Below are 12597 nucleotides of genomic sequence, written 5' to 3' on the forward strand. Positions count from 1 at the left end.
CAGTTGCTTAGATTCTGAGAGTTCGTAATCAATCCTTATCAACAGTGAGGAATGAACCTTAATTGTTTGATTATCATGTTGGATAACCACAACCTGACCATCACATCCTATTACCTTACCGGGGCATTTCTACTCCCTATGACCCTCTCTTTTATAACATAAATCTGCAGAATTAAAGTCTACCTCGCATGGTCCTATGCCTTAAAGCTCTCCAAATTTCCTACGAGATCTCAGCCTTGATGGTGACCCCATCCTTCTCCCTGAGTGTAAAGCATTCAAATGTGCAGAAAAAATGGAACTAATTATAATCCCCTTTGTGGCAGGGGGACTGTCACCTAGCACAGAAGGTAATTTGGGATTTCTCCCATAGACCAATTGGAGACTGTATCCTCAAACTAGCTGAAGCAATTTTTTTGCATAAATCACCCGTGCCAGTGCAGTTGTCAGTTTACACTTGATCTGCTAAAATTTTATGCAGCATCTCATCTATCGCTGCGTGATTCCTTTCAGAGTCTGTTGCTGAAAGGACTTACAGCTGTTGTATTCATGATCACAATGTTCATATTTTCACATGTCTCTAAACTCCTCATTAGCAAAATATCAGTCAGCAGCTTAGTTGGTGCTCCAAGTCCAATCCCTATCCATTTTTCCATAACTTTATCTACAATCACCCTTTTGTCCGTCCTTGCCATGAAAGACAAAATCTCGTTGCCATGTCTATAAAGTGTCAGATGAAAATATTCCTGTCTTTGTCTCATACCTTTAAATCCATGGCAGCTACATCATTAAAGTCATGTGCCAATGGAAGGCTTAAAATAAGACATGGCGGTGTCCTCTGATGTTTTTATATATTCTACGTTTTATATTAATCTCTTCCATGAACCTTGTATACTCCTCACCAACTACATCTGCATCCTTTAGCAGGACTTTTAATCTTTGATCAGGAAGATGAACAAATTGTCTGTGTAGCTTTAAGTCAATTTGTCTTTTCTCTCCCTGATTCTTATCACCTCATGCTATTAATATTTTTTTAAGATTCTGATTAGTAACTTCAGGTTTTGTTAACAGCATGCAATAGTGCCTTGATTGGGTAAACCTCAGATCCATTGACTTTCAAAGCACAATTACTTTATCGTGCTCCATGTCTAGTTTTATTTATCCCTTTTTCATGGAAGGCTTACTTAACAGCAAAGATATCTCACTGGAGACTGATCAGTACTAATGAAGAGGCTTACGCCAGCTATTTGCAAGGAAGCACTACTCTTTTTAGGGTCCTCAATGTGTTATCAGCCCCAAACCTAAAACAAGTATAATGTTCATACTCCATGACCTTATGTCGATCCTCACCCCTGAGTGAATTTAGATAACATTTTAGCCAATCTGTTTCACAAACTGTTGAGGTGCAACCACTATCTAACGCTACACAGTTAAATGAATATGCAACAAATGCACTGGATTAAAGTTTCTGTAACTAGTACAATTCCTTCAGACTGATCATTATCATATTCTACTACCTAGAAGGACAAGGGTAGCTGATGCATGGGAACACCACCATCTGCAAGTTCCCCTCCAAGCCACACACCAACCTGACTTGAACTATATTGTCGTTCCTTTACTGTTGCTGGGTCAAAATCCTGGAACTCCCTCCCTAAAAGCGCCATTGGTGCACCTGCACCACATGGAATTGTTCAAGAAGACAGCTCACCACCACCTTCTCAAGGGAAAATAGGGATGGGCAATAAATGCTAGTCTAGCTAGTGATGCCCACACCCTGTGAAAGAATAAAAAATACCGCACCCTCCAAATTCTCTGTATCATGTGCAACTTCAAGAACCTTGTGTGAATGGATGTTTTTAAAAAATATTTTGGGGAATATTGTGTTATTCTGTAAAGGAGGGCGTGTGTGTGTGTGTGTGTGTGTGTGTGTGTGTGCGTGCGTGCGCACGTGCGCGCACGCGCCTGGAAAGTGTTGTGGGTTTGACCAAGTGGAGAGTTTTTGGGAAATGTTTTGCGAGACTAACCTTAACTGTGTAACCCTAAACTTGTGTACTTAAGTTTTTTTTTGTTTGTTAATAAAACTTTTACTTTCAATTTTTTTAAAAACCCAAAAGTGTTACTGGATCTCTTACTGCTAAGATTGGTACGTCGTCTTCTTATTACTGGAATACAAAAAGAAAGGTTGTGGCCTGTAAGCCAAGTTTCCCTCTGGTTTGCACAGAACTTAACACCGGCTGTGGTCATAACACCTATTGTTCCTTTTTGGGCAATTCATCATATTTTGAATCACACCTGAAGCACCCATTATCTATTCCCGAGGCATTCCTGTGGTTCATTGCCTACTATCGCTACTCCAATCCTGTCATCTGCTATGCAATCCAAATCTGTTAAAAGTATTTTCATCCTCCTTTATTCTGTCTGCAATTCTTCCTTGCTACTGGTGCCTGCTATGTGGACAATCTCTAAATGCTGCAGTCATAGTGTCCTCCATCTTTTGTGGCACTGCATAATGTGCCATTTGTGCCATATGGGCTGCTGGAAATAAATACATCCCCATGAACGTTTTCAAAGCAGACATCTGCTCCGAAAGGGAGTCGCTTAATGAGAACTGAACTTCAGTTAAGACTAGTAGTCTGTCCACATCTGTCACTTTAGCACAATCCCACAATTTAAATGTGAGCACTGAACAAGGAATCACCAAATTGAATTTCTTCTGTCTTTTAGACAGGTAGTAAAGCCCATGATATATTTCTCCATGGAATGATTGAATGTCTTTCAAAATCTAACAAAGTCTGACTGTGTCTCGTAGACATCCAACAGATCACCTTTCTGGTAAATTTCATCCATGAAACCTAATGGAAGAGACAAACCTTTATCAGTATCCAAGTGCACGGTGTCCAGTTCACAAAACATTTTACTTCTGATTTTATTTTTGTAAGGAAGTGACAATGCCAAGGCCACATATTACTTCCTACTTGGTAACGACATAACCCATGTCCACATATCCAATTCATTCTTCTACTGATCATGAAGTTTAGACTTTGAGAACATCAATGGATAATCATACCCTGATAATTTACACTTGCTTTCAGCCATTCTTCACAAAAGCTACTCGGATTGTAATCCTCTGTCTGAATTTTTTTCTTAGTTTTCAACTTTCACCTTTAAGCGACCATTCTCTGCTACCATGTTAAACTCCTGATAGCCAATTGGTGAAATGGGAGACCAGAAACCAATCTTTACTCAGTTTTAGGTTGAATCACAGAGTGAAACCTTATAAGTGTATAGCTTCTAACTCTACTTCTCCACCATTGTCAATAAATGTATCTTTATATGTAATAACCAATCAATGCCCTCCACCTGTGTATACTTAACCTTAATTTATACAATTAACACATGGATCAGAAAATGTTGGCTGTCTTGTTCACACAAGTCCTAGAACCTCTGTAAGGGCCATGAGCTGAAATGTACTGCAAATCATAACAACTTCCATTGCAAAAAATCTTTTTTTCAAAAATCCACGGGAAGTCTGTGAGCAAGTGTTTGTATAATGATTGGCCGACACTGGTCATTCGCCACTGACCGCAAAATGCTGACCGTCATTCACTTCCAAAGTACTTTGTACATTTGTAGTTCTTTGTTTGTTGTGCTGTTCCTGGGAGCTTGCTCTAGGAAATTGAATGACCTTGTTACAAATCTGGATCTATTGCTGTTACCTTCTCAAATTCAGTGGTGTCAGTTGCTCTCATAAGTGGTCTGAGTGTCTTCCTTCAATGGAAGTTGACTCACACTGCCCTATGTCTACTTGCTTGGTAGTGTAACCTTGGAATGTATCAAAAGTACCCTTTGTACCCAGACCCAAAACATTGGTGTCTTTCATAAGTGTACTTCTCCAATCTCTCAGAAGGTTCGTTTGTCCATAATTAGCCATGGTCCGCAAGGGACTATAGGCTGCTGTCTCTGTTTCAGAGAGAGTTAAGTGGTTATAGCTTGAGCGGCGCCACTCCACATCAAGCATAGCTGACCGGGAATCTCTCCGCCTGCCATGGTGTCATGAAAATAACATTTTTTCATAACATTTTCCTGGTTTATTGTGAAGTAGGTTTATGGCAGTAAGTATAGTTGGGTCTGTGTGTGATTTAATTACATTTTGTAGACAAGCAGACTGCAAGCTTTAAATCATCAAAAGAAGCTAGATGCTTGACATGCTAATGAGTAAACATGGATGCTGGCTTAGCATGTAAGGTGTGATGGGATATTTGGATTTCAAAGGGATCTTAGTCTGTTTACAAAACTAGCCAGATAAGCAAGGCTAAGGAATGTGTTTGTTTTTCCCAAAGGTTACTGATAACATTGACAACATTAATGTTTTTATATTATGAGGAAGATACAGTTTCAAAGACATACGGAACAATCTAATTTTCATATTAAAAAGAGAGAAACATATATAAAGGAGAATGAAAGGTTATGTATCAGAAGGCCATGTAAGATCTAACTGGAGTGTATGAAATAGCCTTAATGAAGCCTCCAGCATTTGTGCATATGCTCCTATCACTGCTTATCTCCACAATCACCACACCCTCAACGTCTCTCTTCCCCCCCCCCCCCCCCCCCCCCACCTTAAACCAGTTTATATTTCTACCTTCTCCTAACTATGCTTCAGTTCTGCCGAAGGGCCATGAAGGCTCGAAACGTTAACTGATTTCTTCTCCGCCGATGCTGCCAGACCTGCTGAGTTTTTCCAGGTAATTCTGTTTTTGTTTTGGATTTCCAGCATCCGCAGTAGCTTTTAGCTTTTTGTTTTTATCTCTGTGTTTAATTGACTGCCACCTCTCTTCAAGAAATGCCCTCTTTGAAGAAGTACGGTTCTGTCCTCCGACAGGATTTCCGACTGTCTCTTCTGCCCTGCTCACCTTCATTGCTTATTATTTACAGTCTTGGGGAAAACAACATCAATACTAGCTCATGACCATCTGAACAATAGTAACAGAGCTCTTTTTTTAAATCTGCCTGAATATATTATGCTTAAAAAACAAACATTTAAAGTAACTTTTCTTTTAAAATCTCTTCATTGAAAAACTGAGAAATAATCCAACACAGGACAACTTTCCCATTGCAGATGTCCAGACATCAAGTAAAATGAACAAGATATATTACCTATTTGAATTCAATATTTACTGCTCAAAGACTTAGAAAAACTACAGAAAGTGGAAGTGCCTTGATATAAAGAAATGAAAATTAAAAAGCTTACATAAGCCAAAACCCATGGAACATGATATGAAGATCATGTAGAAGCACTTTTCGTCACATTGTCTGGCATAAGTAAATGCAATAGTCCTGATTTTATCTTGGATGGGTGTGGGGGAGGAGGAGGGGTGGGGAGGGCAGGGGGAGTACAGTGGGCAAGGTCTGAGGTGGGCAAAGAGCCATACTCAACTAGACAGCATGCCAAATATTGAACACCTGCCAAAGCAGAAACAAAAGCTGCCAATTCTCTTAGATTTGATAGAGATATTCAAAATTATGAGGGATCCAGACAGAGTGAGTAGGAAGGAAGTGTTTTCACTGCTGGAAGGATCAAGTACCAGAGGACACTGATTTATGGTGATTGGCAAAAGAAACAATGGCGACACGTGGAAAATATTTTTTACACAGTGAGTGGTTAGGATCTGGAATGCACTGCTTGAGGGTGTGATGGAGGCAGACTCAATCATGGCTCTCAAAAGGGAGTTGGGTCATTATCTGAACAGTAAAAATTTTCAGAGCTACGGGGGAGTGGCACTAGGTGAATTGCTCTTGCAGAGAGAATGGCCTCCTTCTATGCTGTAACCATTCTATGATTCTAGGTCAGGTGCAGAGAAAAGCTTGCTCTACTTGGACACATGAATGTGCCTAAATTTCAATCTCAGAAAGCTCTCTAACTAGGCATTATCACATATTCCATTTCACATATCAACCATCCTTCTTAGAACTCTGATTGAGATGACTAACTTTTTGCTGTGAATCCATGTTCACCCGGAATTGTACTGAAACTGTACAAACTTATATCACATAGTATCTTTGGACCTCACAGTAGACTTTTATCTCGTTAGTTTGGGCTGAAATGAAAGCGAAGTCCCAAAGAACCAGACCAAAGAACAACCCTGTTTAATGCAGTTAAAGTTTTTGCAATTACTTCAATTTTGTTAAACTGCAGGTGCAGCGAAGGGGCCAACTCATTTGACTAGATGGCCAGCATGTGGTTTAGAATAATGCCAACAGCATGGGTTTGATTCCTATTCTGGCCAAGGTAGGCTAGGGACCTACTTCCTTGATCTGCCCCTGAGAGTGGAAGGTAATGGCAAACCATCACTGAAACAGCTGAGGATAAAGCATCAACAGATAATGAGCCAAGGACCTGCTTTGGACAGAACAAAGATGAGGCATAGTGAAATTATGTTTGTTTTCTTTCTAGTCAACTGGGACACAATTTGGAGACCAACGACAACCAAGAGGTTTAGGGTACACACCAATATGAATCAGAATGTGGGATTGTTAAGGTTATTCCCAGGAATCACTGCTGTCACGGTAATTTTCCTTTTTCAAGTTAATTTACTAAAGATTTTCTAATGATCAAAATGAAATTGAGACTGCACATCAGAATTAAAAAAGGAGATATGTGATATATTAGGGTTTTTTAAAATGTTGGGACAATTACAAAATGCTTGGCATTGGTAATACCAGCATGAAATATGAAATCTGATATAAAAGTGACAGAAAATTATTTGAAAGTAATCAAAATTTCTCTGCGTTGAAATGACAAAGAAACGTGTATCCATGTGGGATGAGAAGGGTCAAGATTTACAAAATCTGCTGTTCCACATCAGTTTGAAAATAAGTCAATTTTATTACTGGACTGTCTTAGAAATATTTAAACTAATTATGTTGTTTGCTATGTTAATTTTGGTTACACAAAATGAAATTAGAAATGTACATTGCATAAACTTATTCATTGTACTTAGCAAATCAGCTGGTGTTTTTGTCACAATATTCTGGAACAAGCTTATTCCAGAACCCTGGTTTTGTCTTCTTACAGTTAAACCCTTGTAAAAATATTTCCAAAAGACACACATCTTTTTGCATTGTTATGAATGGATTTTGTCTTTGAGTCCCTTGCCACAGCAAAACTGCAGAATGCAGGACAAGGGCAGCAGATAGAAGGGAACACCACCAACTGAGAGTTCCCCCCCAAGTCACTCACCATCCTGACTTGGAAATCTATTGCCATTCCTTCACTGGCACTGGGTCAAAATCCTGGAACTCCCTTCTTAACAGTACTGTAGGTGTACCTACACCACATGGATTGCAGTGGTTCAAGAAGACAGCTCACCACCACCTTCTCAAGGGCAACTAGGGATGGGCAATAAATGTTGGCCCAGCCAGTGAAGCCCACATCCCACGAATAAATTAAAAAAAAGAGCAAACAATATTTTTTTTCATTATTTAAGGCGCTTCCTTATTTGGACGGAGCAGTAATGAGCAAGACCATCTCCTGTACCTAATAGCAGGTTACTTAACCCTACTGGCAGTGGCCTGGGGAGAGGACACAAGTAGAAAAAATTTACCAGAAATAGAATTAAAATAAATTAAAAATCATAATTTAAGCCCAGTTGATATGTGGAAAACCGATAAGCAGCAAAGAAAGACTTGAAGCCTAAAATTCTGGCAGAATGGGAGGGAACACAATGAGAAAATAAATGAGGAAGGAAGCCAGGTATTTGGGCCTGTACCCGGATCTGCCACTTTTCCATCCCTTTTATAAATCAACCCAAATTTCAATCAGAGTTGGGCTGGAGGAGGCAGGTGCCTTTTCCACTTGTCCCTTCATAAGTCTGCTCAGAGCTTTTAGGGGTAACAATGATCATCCCTTAGGAGAAAGAATCTAACCATCCAGCCAGTGTGTCCATTAGGCTTCAAGTATTGCGGGAGAAAAGATAACTGAGTCTAGAACAGTGTAATGGCCAATATTATTCCCCTGCAGGAATAAAATCTTTTTTTCACTTCTTACTCTTTGAGCCGCCTCTAGTTCCCTACAGTGTGCTATGATGGGCCAGGTGGCTCCACTTCCACCCACTCCAATTATGTTAATGAACCTGTGCCTGGGATCTGGAATCAGATCAATGCAATGGCCTGCTGTTCTACTCCACCCCATTTATGACACCGAAGCAGGGACCTAAAATTTCCAAGTCTTCAAGCCCATGGTTGTCATCCAATTTCCAGTTACACAAGAGAAATTGAAAATAATTGGATGACTATAAGTTTCTCCAAATAATACTGCAGTTATAATGATGTAAGTTTTACTACTTTTCATAAAAATTGAACCATGTGTAGTATATTTAAAGTCACCAAGGCGTTGCCAGTTTTACTGAATTTGGCACCCATTCCCTATCTTGATCAATGTGACCTACATGATAGTGTAGCTTTTCAGCGATATTCCATCTTAAGGATCATATTGAGTATGGCATTGTGGGAATCATCGTAGAAATAACTTCTGAAGTGTAACCCACTAGCATGAGTGTGGCACATATATAGCATAAACTGTTGACTGAACCTAACCTGTTGTCTTCCTCTTTTTTTGTGGATTTAAAAATCTAATTATGCTGTCAAAGGATTCATTTTGTGGTTAAAAGCTAATTTATTCAAGTTTTAAAAACTGTTTTGCTGCTGTTGAATTCAGTGTTGCTCTAAGGCAAAAGAAAGACAGCTGACATATGAAGTTGTCCTTCCCTCTCACTGGCAACTATCTGAGGCTGAACCAGACTCTTCACAACCTTGGTGTCATAACTGACCCCGAGATGAGCTATCTGTGCAATTCCTAGGACCACCTAGTTCTATCTCCGTAACATGTCTGACTCCACACCGTCTCATTTCATCTGATGATGAAGCCCTCTTCCATGACTTTTGTTATCTCTAGGCTTGACTACTCCAATGCTCTCCTAGCCAGCCTCTCATATTCTACCCTCAGTAAAATTGAGGGTATCCAAAACCTGGTTGCCCATGTCCTTACTGGCACCAAGTCCCATTTACTCGCTGACCTACATAGATTCCTTCTGGTTAAGCAACACCTCGATTTTAAAATCCTCATTCACATTTTCAAATTTTTCCATTGTTTTGCCCCTCCCTATCTCTGTAATCTCCTTCAGCTACACAACTCCCTGAGGTATCTGCGCTCATCTAATTCTGGCTTCTTGAGCATTTAATTGCTCCATCGTTGATGGCCTCAGCTGGTGGAATTCCCTCCTAAATCTCTCCACCTACCTCATTTTCCTCCTTTAAGAAGCTCCGTAAAACCTACCTCTGACTAGATTTTTGGCCATTTGCTCTAATATTGCGTTACGTGCCTTGGTGCCTAATTTTGCTTAATTGCATTCCTGTGAAGTGCCTTGGGACATTTTATTACGTTAAAGGCACTTTATAAATGCAGTTGTTGTTGTTGTGTACCTTGCCTTCATGGCTGCAACATATTTTCAGGTACGAGCATTTCTGCAAGAACCTATGGAAGGAATTGTATTGGAGACATATGGAATGGGGAATGCTCCAGATAATCGTCCCGATTTATTGGAGGAGTTTAAGAAAGCTGTTGATCGTGGCGTGTTGATAATAAACTGCACTCAGTGTTTGAAAGGCTCAGTTGGTCAATCATATGCAACAGGGAAGGTGAGTCAATGAACCTCTGATGGCTAGGATTTCCCATTGGATTTCCAATTGCTGCACTCTCCAGCTTAGGATTTTCCATGTATTCACATTGATGGGCAGAACATCATTGGCCAGGGAGCAAGCAGTGGATAATCTTCCCTATCAATCAATTAATATCATTACTTGTTCCCCCACAAAATTGATTGAATTAGAAAATAGTTTTAATTTATTAGCTCAAGGACGGGTAATTCTGCAACCTGATTCTTTAAATAACTGAATGCTATGACCTGAGATTTTCTTTGGGCCGCTGTGTCAGAGGAAGTGAAGCTGGGGGGTGGGGTGGGGGGGTGGTGTGGGGTGGGGGGGAAGGGGTGGAGTGGTGGGGGGGAAGGGGTGGAGTGGGGGGGTTGGCGTGGAGTGGGGGGTGGGGAGGGGTGGAGTGGGGGGTGGGGAGGGGTGGAGTGGGGGTGGGGAGGGGTGGAGTGGGGGGTGGGCAGGGGTGGAGTGGGGGTAGGGAGGGGTGGAATGGGGGGGAGGGGTGGAGTGTGGGGGGGAGGGGTGGAGTGTGGGGGGCTGGAGGCGGTGGGGATGGTGGACAATTCTACCTTCCTTTGATATGCTTCTCCTGATTTTCAATCCCGGGGTTATCACCATACTGGAGGTAGCTCCCCTGTGATGCCTGTCTGAGAATAGAAAGGTGCAGTTACAGCACTTGACAGGGGTGGGATTGCTTGCTGCTGTGAGAAAAAAGTGGCCAGTATGTTGCCGACCAGTAATTTTAAAACTAAATTGCAGAGAATCTCTCTCTCTTGGTGAGGCACGTGAGTGGTTTATATAAACAGTAGGGATGATTTTAACTATAGGTGGAGAATGGGCAATGGCTCTGTCAGAGAATATCCAATCCCCATTTGTACTTGTCGGCCTGAGACCCAAGCCATGTTGAGGCTCAGGCCTCATTGGCACACCACTGATGGGCTGCTGTCACCACATGAGTGTTCTACTGCATTTCACAGGGTTCTGAGAAGGCAGGTATTCGGTATGCTCTATGTGCAGAGAGGGGCAGTCCAGTCAGGCACTCAGATAAGTTGGCAACTGCCTAAAATTAAAATCAGCCTTAGTATATTAAACAATCTGACAACTCATTATCAGTTAAGAATGCTTCTGCTTCTCTATCAGCAAAGCCATTTAAAAGGTGTACTTCCATGTTCTATTGTGCCTGTGCTTGACTGATGCAATAGGCACACCATGGGCAGAATATTATGCTTGGCGTGCAGGCGTGCGACGGACACGCCTGAGTGTAAAATGACATGTGATGATGTCGGGCATGCGTCCCGAGGTCATCGTGCAGTCTTGCGATATTTCATTCGGTGGGCGCATGCCAGAGTCGGCTGCATGCCCGCTGATAATTAAAAGGCCTATTAAGGCCATTAACAATCTAATTAAATTCAAATTTACACTGCTCATCCAACCTAACGGTCGGCGGCGAGGCGAAAGGCCAAGCGGCCTTTATGTTTTTCATCCATGAGCAGGATGAAGTTTCCTAAAGCAATCAAACATTAAATAAAAACTTAATTTTTGAATTAAAAACATGTCTCAGCTCATGTGACAGAGTCACATGAGGGGACATGCTTTATTAAATTTTTATTCTCTTTATTTTTTTTAACAAGGCGCTTCAATCTCGAGGCAGCTCTGTGCCTCGGGGAGATTGAAGCACTCTTTCTCGCGCATGTGCAAACTGCACACTAAGCCTGGCTCTCCCTCCTCCCTCGCCTGCACAGGCAGCACTCAGTGCTGCCGCTCGCAGTCCACGCTGGGCGGGCCTTAATTCGCCCGCCCGTGTGAAACTGCGGTGTGGAGCCAATCACAGGAGGCGGCCGGGAAGCTGACCTCCCCGCCCCTGCTGAGCATCCCCGCCAAGTGCAAAATCCTGCCCCATGAATCTGTAACTGCAGCTGGTGTTGGACAGGATGCAATAGAGAACTGGTTCCAAATTATCCAAAGTTCAGTAGTTCTGTAGAATTTGTGTGATATATGAAATCAGTATCCAAAGTTTAAAATCAATAACTTGGATTCCTGTTGATTTGGACCATAAACTATTAAATCTAGCATTAATTCCAAGGAATTATGCTTACAGGTCCATGTTCAACTCTTTTCAAAATGATTTTATCATATGGAAAAGTTTCTATCATTTCAGCTGAATTTGTTTTAAGTCTTTTGAACTTTCGATTTCAGGCTCTCACTGACCTCGGTGTCATTCCCGGATGTGATATGACACCTGAAGCTGCTTTGGCCAAACTGTCCTATGTACTGGGTAAGACTGAACTGAGTATACAGTAGAAGAGGAAGGTAATGTGTTTCAGTCACAAAATAATATTCTGGTGCTGCGCACAGAAATATTTTCTCTTTATTTTGCACATTAGGTACAACATAGTTGAATAAATGCACTCGTCAAATGTTTTTCCATTTTTAATGCCTGTTATTTGTTTTTGTTATTCGTTCATGGGGTGTGAGAATCTCTGGCAAAGCCAGTATTTATTGCCCATCCCTAATTGCTATCAAAAAGGTGGTTGTAAGCTGCCTTCTTGAAGTACTGCCATTTATGTAGTGTAGGTACACCACAGTGCTGTTAGTCAGGGAGTTCCAGCATTTAACCCAACAACAGTGAAGGAACACTGATAGTTCCAAGTTAGTATTTGTTGCATGCTGCTTATGCTGTTCAACATTCCTGTCATCCTGTTTTGTAGGTTGGCGCCTCATTATTAGGTGTGCCTGGTGCTGCTCCTGGCATGCCTTCCTGCAATTCTCATTGAACCAATGTTGGTCTCCTAGCTTGACGGTAATGGTAGTGAGAGATATGCCAGGCCATGAGGTTACAGATTTTAGTGGACTACAGTTCAGCTGCTGATAATGGCTCATAGCGTCTCA

At 41.4% G+C, this 12597-nt stretch overlaps 1 protein-coding gene across 1 annotated transcript in view; it reads left to right on the forward strand.

Moving 5' to 3' along the window:
* The window catches only part of LOC144693566 (60 kDa lysophospholipase-like), a 123160-nt gene that overhangs the window by 63133 nt on the left and 47430 nt on the right, over positions 1-12597 (forward strand). Inside the window, 3 exon segments of the mRNA XM_078563408.1 lie at positions 6452-6564; positions 9508-9693; positions 11905-12018. Coding sequence (XP_078419534.1) covers positions 6452-6564; positions 9508-9693; positions 11905-12018 — 413 coding nt within the window.

Source organism: Cetorhinus maximus, chromosome 18 (genome assembly GCF_964194155.1).
Source record: "Cetorhinus maximus chromosome 18, sCetMax3.hap1.1, whole genome shotgun sequence".
NCBI classification, from domain to species: Eukaryota; Metazoa; Chordata; class Chondrichthyes; order Lamniformes; family Cetorhinidae; genus Cetorhinus; species Cetorhinus maximus.